Here is a 12,500-nt window from a genome sequence, read left to right as displayed (position 1 = left end):
GTGTGTGTGTGTGTGTGTGTTTACCTCTGCAGCAGATGGTTAAGCAGTTCCACTCATGGGTAGAGACGATGTGAAGAGTTAGGACTAACAGCTACGTTAGAGAACTGTGTGTGTGTGTGTGTGTGTGTGTGTGTGTGTGTGTGTGTGTGAAACCAATCCCCATCACTCAGGACTCCTTCATACTGATTCAATAATGATGTTTTTTATTCAGCGTCGTCATACCATCGAATAACTAAATGAAATACTTTAAACGTTTAAACTTTGTCACTAAATAAACACACATTTAATTGACTGAACTCAATATTATACTTTTTGAAAAACAGCTGTCTAGATATTTAACGCCTCATCGGATAAAGACAATTAAACTGAATAGTCAAAACAGACACACTATAGATACAAATACACCAACGTGGATAGGAAGTGTTAGCAGACACTATAGAGAGGATTCATTTATAAGAGTACACAACAGTGGAATGGGTTAGAGGTCAGAGGTCAGGCGGAGTCCTGCAACAGGTCATGGTTGAGGAGCCCAGGGATTGAGGCGTACATCTCTTTCTCTCTGTCTCTCTCTCCCGTCCTCTCTCTTCTCTCCAGCTCTCTGTCTCTGTCCGTGTCCAGCACAGACATACTGGATGTAGGCTTCCTGCTGGCCACCTTAGTGCTGGGGTCCTTAATGGGGTCCTTCACACCAGGGTCCTTACTGGGCTGGAGAGGCAGCTTCCCTTCCAACCAATGGGTTACCATGTCCCCTTTACCCTGAAGAGATAGGTTAGGGGTCAGCGGTTAGACGTCAAGGTTGAGAGAGGTCAGTGGTTAAAGGTCAAGGTTGAGAGAGATCAGTGGTTAAAGGTCAAGGTTGAGAGAGGTCAGTGGTTAAAGGTCAAGATTGAGAGAGGTCAGTGGTTAAAGGTCAAGGTTGAGAGAGGTCAGTGGTTAAAAGTCAAGGTTGAGAGAGGTCAGTGGTTAAAAGTCAAGGTTTTAGAGAGTTCAGTGGTTAAAGGTTGAGAGAGGTCAGTGGTTAAAGGTCAAGATTGAGAGAGGTCAGTGGTTAAAAGTCAAGGTTGAGAGAGGTCAGTGGTTAAAGGTCAAGGTTGAGAGAGTTCAGTGGTTAAAGGTTGAGAGAGGTCAGTGGTTAAAGGTCAAGGTTGAGAGAGGTCAGTGGTTAAAAGTCAAGGTTGAGAGAGGTCAGTGGTTAAAAGTCAAGGTTGAGAGAGTTCAGTGGTTAAAGGTTGAGAGAGGTCAGTGGTTAAAGGTCAAGGTTGAGAGAGGTCAGTGGTTAAAAGTCAAGGTTGAGAGAGGTCAGTGGTTAAAGGTCAAGGTTGAGAGAGTTCAGTGGTTAAAGGTTGAGAGAGGTCAGTGGTTAAAGGTCAAGGTTGAGAGAGGTCAGTGGTTAAATGTTGAGAGAGGTCAGTGGTTAAAGGTCAAGGTTGAGAGAGGTCAGTGGTTAAAGGTTGAGAGAGGTCAGTGGTTAAAGGTCAAGGTTGAGAGAGTTCAGTGGTTAAAGGTTGAGAGAGGTCAGTGGTTAAAGGTCAAGGTTGAGATAGGTCAGTGGTTAAAGGTTGAGAGAGGTCAGTGGTTAAAGGTCAAGGTTGAGATAGGTCAGTGGTTAAATGTTGAGAGAGGTCAGTGGTTAAAGGTCAAGGTTGAGAGAGGTCAGTGGTTAAAGGTCAAGGTTGAGAGAGGTCAGTGGTTAAAGGTCAAGGTTGAGAGAGGTCAGCGGTTAAAGGTCAAGGTTGGATAAAATTATCTGCTAAATGTCTTCAGGAAGTGGTCTTCACTTTTTCCACATTTTGTTACTTTACAACCTTATTCTGAAATCTATTAATTAAACAATTTCCTCATCAATCTACACACAATACCCCATAACGACATCACAACACCCCATAACGACATCACAATACCCCATAATGACATCACAATACCCCATAATGACATCACAAAACCCCATAACGACATCACAACACCCCATAACGACATCACAATACCCCATAATGACATCACAATACCCCATAATGACATCACAATACCCCATAATGACATCACAATACCCCATAATGACATCACAATACCCCATAATGACATCACAATACCCCATAACGACAACACCCCATAATGACATCACAATACCCCATAACGACAACACCCCATAATGACATCACAATACCCCATAATGACATCACAATACCCCATAATGACATCACAATACCCCATAATGACATCACAACACCCCATAACGACATCACAATACCCCATAATGACATCACAATACCCCATAATGACATAGTGAAAAAAAAAAAATCTTATTTTATTGCAAATGTATAAAACATTTAAAGCAGAAATACCATATTTGCATAAGTATTCAGACCCTTTGCTATGAGACTCGAAATTGAGCTCCCGTGCATCCTGTCTCCATTGACCATTCTTGAGATGTTTCTACAACTTGATTGCTCAGCTCAGTTGTCCTGAGTCTGCACAAGTCTGCCAGGACCAAGGATCAAGGGACACACTCAAGTTGTTTAACACTATAAACCTTCAAGCTGCATACTGGACCCTATTCCAACTAAACTACTGAAAGAGCTGCTTCCTGTGCTTGGCCCTCCTATGTTGAACATAATAAACGGCTCTCTATCCACCGGATGTGTAGCAAACTCACTAAAAGTGGCAGTAATAAAGCCTCTCTTGAAAAAGCCAAAAAGCCAAGCCACCTTGACCCTGAAAATATAAAAAACGATCGGCCTATATCGAATCTCCCCTCCTCTCTCCTCTCAGATTTAAAAAATGAAGAAGCTGTTGAGCTGCAACTCACTTCCTTCCTGAAGACAAACAATGTATACGAAACGCTTCAGTCTGCTTTTAGACCCCATCATAGCACTGAGACGGCACTTGTGAAGGTGGTAAATTACCTTTTAATGGCATCGGACCGAGGCTCTGCATCTGTCCTCGTGCTCCTAGACCTTAGTGCTGCTTTTGATACCATCGATCACCACATTCTTTTGGAGAGATTGGAAACCCAAATTGGTCAACACGGACAAGTTCTGGCCTGGTTTAGATCTTATCTGTCGGAAAGAAATCAGTTTGTCTCTGTGGATGGTTTGTCCTCTGACAAATCAACTGTACATTTTGGTGTTCCTCAAGGCTCTGTTTTAGGACCACTATTGTTTTCATTAAATATTTTACCTCTTGGTGATGTCATTCGAAAACATAATGTTAACGTTCACTGCTATGCGGACGACACACAGCTGTACATTTCAATGAAACATGGTGAAGCCCCAAAATTGCCCTTGCTAGAAGCCTGTGTTTCAGGCATAAGGAAGTGGATGGCTGCAAACTTTCTACTTTTAAACTCGGACAAAACAGCGATGCTTGTTCTAGGTCCCAAGAAAGAGATATTCTGTTGGATCTGACAATTAGTCTGATGGTTGTACAGTCGTCTCAAATAAAACTGTGAAGGACCTCGGCGTTACTCTGGACCCTGATCTCTCTTTTGACAAACAAGACTGCTTTAAGGACAGCTTTTTTCCATCTACGTAACATTGCAAAAATCAGAAACCTTCTGTCCAAAAATGCAGAAAAATGTATCCATGCTTTTGTCACTTCTAGGTTAGACTACTGCAATGCTCTACTTTCCGGCTACCCGGATAAAGCACTAAATAAACTTCAGTTAGTGCTAAACACGGCTGCTAGAATCTTGACTAGAACCCCCAAAAAATATCATATTACTCCTGTGCTAGCCTCCCTACACTGGCTGCCTGTCAAAGCAAGAGCTGATTTCAAGGTTTTACTGCTGACCTACAAAGCATTACATGGGCTTGCTCCTACCTATCTCTCTGATTTGGTCCTGCCGTACATACCTACACGTACGCTACGGTCACAAGACGCAGGCCTCCTAATTGCCCCTAGAATTTCTAAGCAAACAGCTGGAGGCAGGGCTTTCTCCTATAGAGCTCCATTTTTATGGAACGGTCTGCCTACCCATGTGAGAGACGCAGACTCTGTCTCAACCTTTAAGTCTTTACTGAAGACTCATCTCTTCAGTGGGTCATATGATTGAGTGTAGTCTGGCCCAGGAGTGTGAAGGTGAACGGAAAGGCGCTGGAACAATGAACTGCCCTTGCTGTCTGCTTCTACACCTGCATTGCTTGCTGTTTGGGGTTTTTAGGCTGGGTTTCTGTACAGCACTTTGTGACATCAGCTGATGTAAGAAGGGATTTATAAATACATTTGATTGATTGGAGTCCACCTGTGGTAAATTCAATTGATTGGACATGATTTGTAAAGGCACACACCTGTCTATATAAGGTCACACAGTTGACAGTGCATGTCAGAGCAAAAACCAAGCCATGAGGCCGAAGGAATATTTCGTAGAGCTCAGAGACAGGATTGTGTCGAGGCACAGATCTGGGGAAGGGTACCTAAACATTTCTGCAGCATTGAAGGTCCCCAAGGACACAGTGGCCTCCATCATTCTTCAATGGAAGAAGTTTGGAACCACCAAGACTCTTCCTAGAGCTGGCTGCCCGGTCAAACTGAATAATCGGAGGAGAAGGGCCGTGGTCAGAGAGGTGACCAAGAACCTGATGGTCACTCTGACAGAGCTCCAGAGTTCCTCTGTGGAGATGGGAGAAACTTCCAGAAGGACAACCATCTCTGCAGCACTCCACCAAACAGGCCTTTATGGTAGAGTGGCCAGACGGAAGCCACTACTCAGTAAAAGGCACATGACAGACCGCTTGGATTTTGCCAAAAGGCACCTAAAGGACTATCAGACCATGAGAAACAAGATTCTCTGATCTGATGAAACCAAGACTAAACTCTCTCTCCTGAGAAACTCCCCAAATACAGGTGTGCCAAGCTTGTAGCGTCATACCCAAGAAGACTAGAGGCTGTAATCGCTGCCAAAGGTGCTTCAACAAAGTACTGAGTAAAGGGTCTGAATACTTATGTAAATGTGATATAAAAACCCACATAATGTTTACCTTTTTTGTAAAAGTAATATTTCAGTTCTTTTTTATTTGTTATACATTTGCAAAACATTTCTAAAAACTTATTTTTGCTTTGTCATTAATGGGTATTGTGTGTAGATTGATGAGGGAAAAAACAATGTAATCCATTTTAAGAATAAGGCTGTAACGTAACAAAATGTTTAAAAAGTCAAGGGGTCTGAATACTTTCCGAATGCAGTGCATGTATTCTGTATGCATCCTGTATATATCCTGTATGTATCCTGTATGTATTCTGTATGTATCCTGTATATATCCTGTATATATCCTGTATATCCTGTATATATCCTGTATGTATCCTGTATGTATCCTGTATGTATCCTGTATATATCCTGTATATATCCTGTATGTATCCTGTATGTATTCTGTATGTATCCTGTATATATCCTGTATATATCCTGTATATCCTGTATATATCCCGTTTGTATCCTGTATATATCCTGTATATATCCTGTTTGTATCCTGTATATATCCTGTATATATCCTGTATATATCCTATATATCCTGTATATATCCTGTATGTATCCTGTATATATCCTGTATATATCCTGTATATCCTGTATATATCCTGTATATATCCTGTATGTATCCTGTATATATCCTGTATATATCCTGTATGTATCCTGTATGTATTCTGTATGTATCCTGTATATATCCTGTATATCTCCTGTATATCCTGTATATATCCCGTTTGTATCCTGTATATATCCTGTATGTATCCTGTATATATCCTGTATATATCCTGTATATATCCTATATATCCTGTATATATCCTGTATATATCCTGTATATATCCTGTATGTATCCTGTATGTATTCTGTATGTATCCTGTATATATCCTGTATATATCCTGTATATCCTGTATATATCCCGTTTGTATCCTGTATATATCCTGTATATATCCTGTTTGTATCCTGTATATATCCTGTATATATCCTGTATATATCCTATATATCCTGTATATATCCTGCATGTATCCTGTATATATCCTGTATATATCCTGTTTGTATCCTGTATATATCCTGTATATATCCTGTATGTATCCTGAATATATCCTGTATATATCCTGTATATATCCAGTATATATCCTGTATATATCCTGTATGTATTCTGTATATATCCTGTATATATCCTGTATGTATCCTGTATATATCCTGTATGTATCCTGTATGTATCCTGAATATATCCTGTATATCCTGTATGTATCCTGTATATATCCTGTATATATCCTGTATATATCCCGTATGTATCCTGAATATATCCTGTATATCCTGTATATATCCTGTATATATCCTGTGTATATCCTGTATGTATCCTGTATATATCCTGTATATATCCTGTATATATCCTGTATGTATCCTGTATATATCCTGTATATCCTGTATATATCCTGTATATCCTGTATATATCCTGGATATATCCTGTATATATCCTGTATGTATCCTGTTTGTATCCTGTATATATCCTGTATATCCTGTATATATCCTGTATATCCTGTATATATCCTGTATATATCTTGTATATCCTGTATATATCCTGTTTGTATCCTGTATATATCCTGTATATCCTGTATATATCCTGTATATCCTGTATATCCTGTATATATCCTGTATATATCCTGTATATCCTGTATATATCCTGTATATCCTGTATATATCCTGCATGTATCCTGTATATATCCTGTATATATCCTGTATATATCCTGTGTGTATCCTGCATATATCTTGTATATATCCTGTATATAGAACACACCTTGACTTGCAGCATCCCTCTACATTGCAGCAGGTATCCTCCTATCTCCTCTAGGAGGTAGAATGTACTGGAGCTGACCTGAATCTTGAGGGCTGTATGGGGAGAGACCAACCACTTCCTTAGCATTAGCTTCTACAGTCACTGCCATAGAGATACTATGGTACCAGTGGAATCACTTCCTTAGCATTAGCTTCCACTTTCACAGTGATAGAGATTGTCTATTTACTTTTATAAACTGGGTGGTTCGAGCCCTGAATGCTGATTGGCTAACAGCCGTGGTATATCAGACCGTATGACAAAATGCATTTTTACTGCTCTAATTACGTTGGTAACCAGTTTATAATGGCAATAAGGCACCTCGGGGGTTTGTGGTATATCGCCAATATACCACGACTAAGGGCTGTATCCAGGCACTCCACGTTGCGTCGTGCTTCAGAACAGCCCTTTGATGTGGTATATTGGTCATACACCACACCCACTTTTGCCTTATTGATCCTCTGGAAGTACTTCCTTAGCGTTAGCATCAACTCTCACTGTATTGTCACTGTGGAATCACTTCCTTAGCATTACCATCTAAAGTCACCATGGAAAAACACTTCCTTAGCATTAGCATCAACTCTCACTGCCGTAAAGATCCTATGTTCCCTGTGGGAACACTTCCTTAGCATGATTACCCTCGCTGGTGGACTCCATCCTAGAGGAGGTGTTGACCGTGTCTCCAAACAGACAGTAGCGAGGCATCTTGGTCCCGACCACACCGGCTACCACTGGACCTGCAGGGAGGGAGGGGGGGGCAAGAGGGTGTGTGTGTGTTTCTGCATGCGTGCAATCCTGAGTGTGTGTGTGTGTGTGTGTGTGTGTGTGTGTGTGTGTGTGTGTGTGTGTGTGTGTGTGTGTGTGTGTGTGTGTGTGTGTGTGTGTGTGTGTGTGTGCGTGCGTGCGTGCGTGCGTGTGTGTTACCTGAGTGTATCCCGGCCCGTATCTGTAGTTGTGTGTTGGGTTTGTGTGGTATCCTGAAGGTCCGACACACTCCGACCAGGTCCAGAGCCATGCTGGAGATCTCTGCTGCGTGCTGAATCCCATTCTCCCTGGGTATCCCAGACACCACCATGTCTACACACACACATTGTTATTCAGTCATCTGCATTCTAGATCCCATCCTCCCTGGGTATCCCAGACACCACCATGTCTACACACACACACATTGTTATTCAGTCATCTGCATGCTGGATCCCGTTCTCCCTGGGTATCCCAGACACCACCATGTCTACACACACACACATTGTTATTCAGTCATCTGCATGCTAGATCCCATCCTCCCTGGGTATCCCCCCATTAACATCACACAGATATACTGGAAGTTTACTGTAACCACGGTGATATACTCACAGGCATCGCCTATGGTCTCCACCTTGTACACGTCATAGTTGTCAATGATGTCATCAAAAGTCGTGTAGAGCTTATTGAGGAAGTCGACCACTTGGTAAGGAGTACTGGTGCTGGAGAGGTGGGTGAACCCTACGATGTCACTACACACACACACACACACACACTGAGTACTGGTGCTGGACTGGTGGGTGAACCCTGCTATGTTACTACATACAGTATAGAGAGAATCATAGGTAAAGGTAAGAGTTAGAGTTAGGATTAGAGTTAGGATTAGAGATAGAGTTAGACTTAGAGTTAGGGTTAGACTTAGAGTTAGAGTTAGGATTAGAGATATGGTTAGATTTAGAGTTAGGACTAGAGATATAGTTAGCCTCGGTCCTCAATTCTAGCCTCTGTCTGTCTGTCTGTCTGTCTGTCTGTCTGTCTGTCTGTCTGTCTGTCTGTCTGTCTCTGTCCCCTCTCTCTCTCACCCCTTTCCCTCTCTGTCTCCCCCTTCCCTTCCTTCATTAACTCTCTCACCTGAAGAAGACAGTAGCGCTCACATAACTCTGGGCCTGCAATGGTTTCCCCTGCCTCAGATCGTCAGCTACCTGCTTCGGGAGCATACCTGCACACACACACACACACACACACACACACACACACACACACATACATATACACACACACACACACACACACACACACAGATAGAGGCACATTTGTTTCACTGGCACTACCACACTATCAATGAGCAACAGAGGAAAAACTTTCCCCAAAATGGCTTCCCTTCGATGGGGAATAATAACAGATTAGATCCAAGATGGCGTCCGTACTGTAGAGCAGTCGGTCAGTCTTCTGTTTCTCATGCATCAGGTCCTGGGTCCTCTCTGCTACCAGGACCTCCAGGTGCTTACTGTATTTCTCCATCTACACACACACACACACACACACACACAGGCTGAAAGGGTTGTTTCATGGTTGCGATTGGGGTTAGTTTGTTGTAACATTGTGTGGAGTTTCTGATAACTTTTGAAAAGGTTGCTACTGGGTTGTGCGAACGTCTTTGTAACATTGTGTGAAGGTCGTTTTAAAGTTGTGTAAACGTTGCTGTAATGTCGCCTCTAGGTCGTACCAGGTTCATCATCATGTCCACAGGGCTAACTTTATTGGGGTTGATCCGGTAGACGAACTTCCTGATCTGCTCGAAGGTGGGCCGGTGGACTGGGTTATGAGACCGGCACCTTCTGATGAGCTACGGCAACACGGAGGGGACACACAACACACACAACTCACACAGTCATCTATATCAGACACTTGGGGAATAAACCTCCGTACCTCCATGTATTCTGCAGGACACACACACACCCTTCCTCTCCGTACCTCGACGTACTCTGCAGGACAGGGACAGGTGTTGTCGGCCTTGCCGGAGATTAGTTCTGGGAGTGGGGGGCACCAAGCACTCTCGAGAGAACTGTCCTCAACCTGGGGAGGGAGAGAGAGAGAGGGGGAGAGAGAGAGGGAGGGAGGGGGGGAGAGGGAGGGAGGGAGGGAGGGAGGAAGTTAGGGGGTGGGAAGGAAAGAGATGGTGAAAATACATCTACAGTGCCTTGCGAAAGTATTCGGCCCCCTTGAACTTTGCAACCTTTTGCCACATTTCAAGCTTCAAACATAAAGATATAAAACTGTATTTTTTTGTGAAGAATCAACAACAAGTGGGACACAATCATGAAGTGGAACGATATTTATTGGATATTTAAAACTTTTTTAACAAATCAAAAACTGAAAAATTGGGCGTGCAAAATTATTCAGCCCCTTTACTTTCAGTGCAGCAAACTCTCTCCAGAAGTTCAGTGAGGATCTCTGAATGATCCAATGTTGACCTAAATGACTAATGATGATAAATACAATCCACCCGTGTGTAATCAAGTCTCTGTATAAATGCACCTGCACTGTGATAGTCTCAGAGGTCCGTTAAAAGCGCAGAGAGCATTATGAAGAACAAGGAACACACCAGGCAGGTCCGAGATACTGTTGTGAAGAAGTTTAAAGCCAGATTTGGATACAAAAAGATTTCCAAGCTTTAAACATCCCAAGGAGCACTGTGCAAGCGATAATATTGAAATGGAAGGAGTATCATACCACTGCAAATCTACCAAGACCTGGCCGTCCCATTAAACTTTCAGCTCATACAAGGAGAAGACTGATCAGAGATGCAGCCAAGAGGCCCATGATCACTCTGGATGAACTGCAGAGATCTACAGCTGAGGTGGGAGACTCTGTCCATAGGACAACAATCAGTCGTATATTGCACAAATCTGGCCTTTATGGAAGAGTGGCAAGAAGAAAGCCATTTCTTAAAGATATCCATAAAAAGTGTCGTTTAAAGTTTGCCACAAGCTCATCAGCCTGAACACACCATCCCCACTGTCAAACATGGTGGTGGCAGCATCATGGTTTGGGCCTGCTTTTCTTCAGCAGGGACAGGGAAGATGGTTAAAATTGATGGGTAGATGGATGGAGCCAAATACATTACCATTCTGGAGGAAAACCTGATGGAGTCTGCAAAAGACCTGAGACTGGGACGGAGATTTGTCTTCCAACAAGACATTGATCCAAAACATAAAGCAAAATATACAATGGAATGGTTCAAAAATAAACATATCCAGGTGTTAGAATGGCCAAGTCAAAGTCCAGACCTGAATCCAATCGAGACTCTGTGGAAAGAACTGAAAACTGCTGTTCACAAATGCTCTCCATCCAACCTCACTGAGCTCGAGCTGTTTTGCAAGGAGGAATGGGAAAAATGTTCAGTCTCTCGATGTGCAAAACTGATAGAGACATACCCCAAGCGACTTACAGCTGTAATCGCAGCAAAAGGTGGCGCTACAAAGTATTAACTTAAGGGGGCTGAATAATTTTGCATGCCCAATTTTTCAGTTTTTGATTTGTTAAAAAAGTTTGAAATATCCAATAAATGTCGTTCCACTTCATGATTGTGTCCCACTTGTTGATTCTTCACAAAAAAATACAGTTTTATATCTTTATGTTTGAAGCCTGAAATGTGGCAAAAGGTCGCAAAGTTCAAGGGGGCCGAATACTTTCGCAAGGCACTGTAACTAATGGTTCATAGAAAGGAACTTTGTATGAATGGAGGGTGAATGGAGGGTGAATGGGGGGTAAATGGGGGGTGAATGGGGGTTAATGGAGGGTAAATGGGGGGTGAATGGATGATGAATGGAGGGTAAAAGGGGGGTGAATGGATGGTGAATGGGGGGTGAATGGAGGGTAAATGGGGGGTGAATGGATGATGAATGGAGGGTAAATGGGGGGTGAATGGATGGTGAATGGGGGGTGAATGGAGGGTAAATGGGGGGTGAATGGATGATGAATGGAGGGTAAATGGGGGGTGAATGGATGGTGAATGGGGGGTGAATGGAGGGTGAATGGATGATGGATGGTGGGTGAATGGAGGGTGAATGGGGGGTGAATGGAGGGTGAATGGGGGTGAATGGGGGGTGAATGGAGGGTGAATGGGGGGTGAATGGAGGGTGAATGGATGATGAATGGTGGGTGAATGGAGGGTGAATGGGGGGTGAATGGATGGTGAATGGGGGTGAATGGATGGTGAATGGAGGGTGAATGGAGGGTGAATGGGGGGTGAATGGAGGGTGTATGGAGGGTGAATGGGGGGTGAATGGAGGGTGAATGGTGGGTGAATGTTGTCAGCTGGTATTATACATGGTAGCCCGGTTTGCTACTCAACAGAAACACACACACACACACACACACACACACACACACACACACAGTACACACAGAGTACACACACACACAAACACACACCTACATGCCCCTTAAACAGTACACACACACACACACACACACACACACACACACACAAACACACACAAACACACACGCACAAACACACACATACATGCCCCTTAAACAGTACACACACACACACACACACACACAAACACACACACACACACAAACACACATCCACACATTCCTCCTCCAACATCCACCTACCGGGACAGGGTCACTGCGAGTCGCTATCTCCAGCAGAATTATAGAGTAGCTGGAAAGAGATCAACAAGTTCATAGATACTTGAGTGAAAGTGTGTGGGGTTATGTCCATACGTTTGTATGTGCGGGTGCGTGGGTGTGTGTGGGTGCGGGTGTGGGTGTGTGTGTGTGCGGGTGCGTTTGTGTGTGTGTGTGTTTGTGTGTGTGTGTGTGTGTGTGTGGGGGGGGGGGGGTGCGTGTGTGTGTGTGTGTGTGTGTCACCTGAAGACGTCCCCGGGCAGGGTCGGTTCCTGGTTGGATGTTTGGCACTCAGGAGGCGTGTACACCTCTCTCAGTCTCATCTGA

The 12,500-nt window shown here is 43.4% G+C and overlaps 1 protein-coding gene across 1 annotated transcript in view; it reads right to left on the bottom strand.

Annotated features, from left to right (window-relative positions):
* Nucleotides 1–492: 492 nt before the first annotated feature.
* LOC139417010 (atrial natriuretic peptide receptor 2-like) overlaps nt 493–12,500 on the bottom strand; it is a 40,370-nt gene continuing 28,362 nt past the window's right edge. Inside the window, exons 13-23 of the mRNA XM_071166243.1 lie at nt 12,417–12,500; nt 12,159–12,207; nt 9,504–9,605; nt 9,256–9,375; nt 8,957–9,050; nt 8,661–8,748; nt 8,142–8,281; nt 7,713–7,865; nt 7,427–7,525; nt 6,753–6,844; nt 493–756 (exon numbers count right to left, since the gene is read on the bottom strand). The exon at nt 12,417–12,500 is cut by the window's right edge and continues 55 nt beyond it. Coding sequence (XP_071022344.1) covers nt 493–756; nt 6,753–6,844; nt 7,427–7,525; nt 7,713–7,865; nt 8,142–8,281; nt 8,661–8,748; nt 8,957–9,050; nt 9,256–9,375; nt 9,504–9,605; nt 12,159–12,207; nt 12,417–12,500 — 1,285 coding nt within the window. The remainder of the gene's footprint in view (nt 757–6,752; nt 6,845–7,426; nt 7,526–7,712; nt 7,866–8,141; nt 8,282–8,660; nt 8,749–8,956; nt 9,051–9,255; nt 9,376–9,503; nt 9,606–12,158; nt 12,208–12,416) is intronic.

This window comes from Oncorhynchus clarkii, chromosome 9 (genome assembly GCF_045791955.1).
Source record: "Oncorhynchus clarkii lewisi isolate Uvic-CL-2024 chromosome 9, UVic_Ocla_1.0, whole genome shotgun sequence".
NCBI classification, from domain to species: Eukaryota; Metazoa; Chordata; class Actinopteri; order Salmoniformes; family Salmonidae; genus Oncorhynchus; species Oncorhynchus clarkii.
Note: the sequence above shows the minus strand (reverse complement) of the source record. Positions and strands in the feature narration are given on the sequence as shown.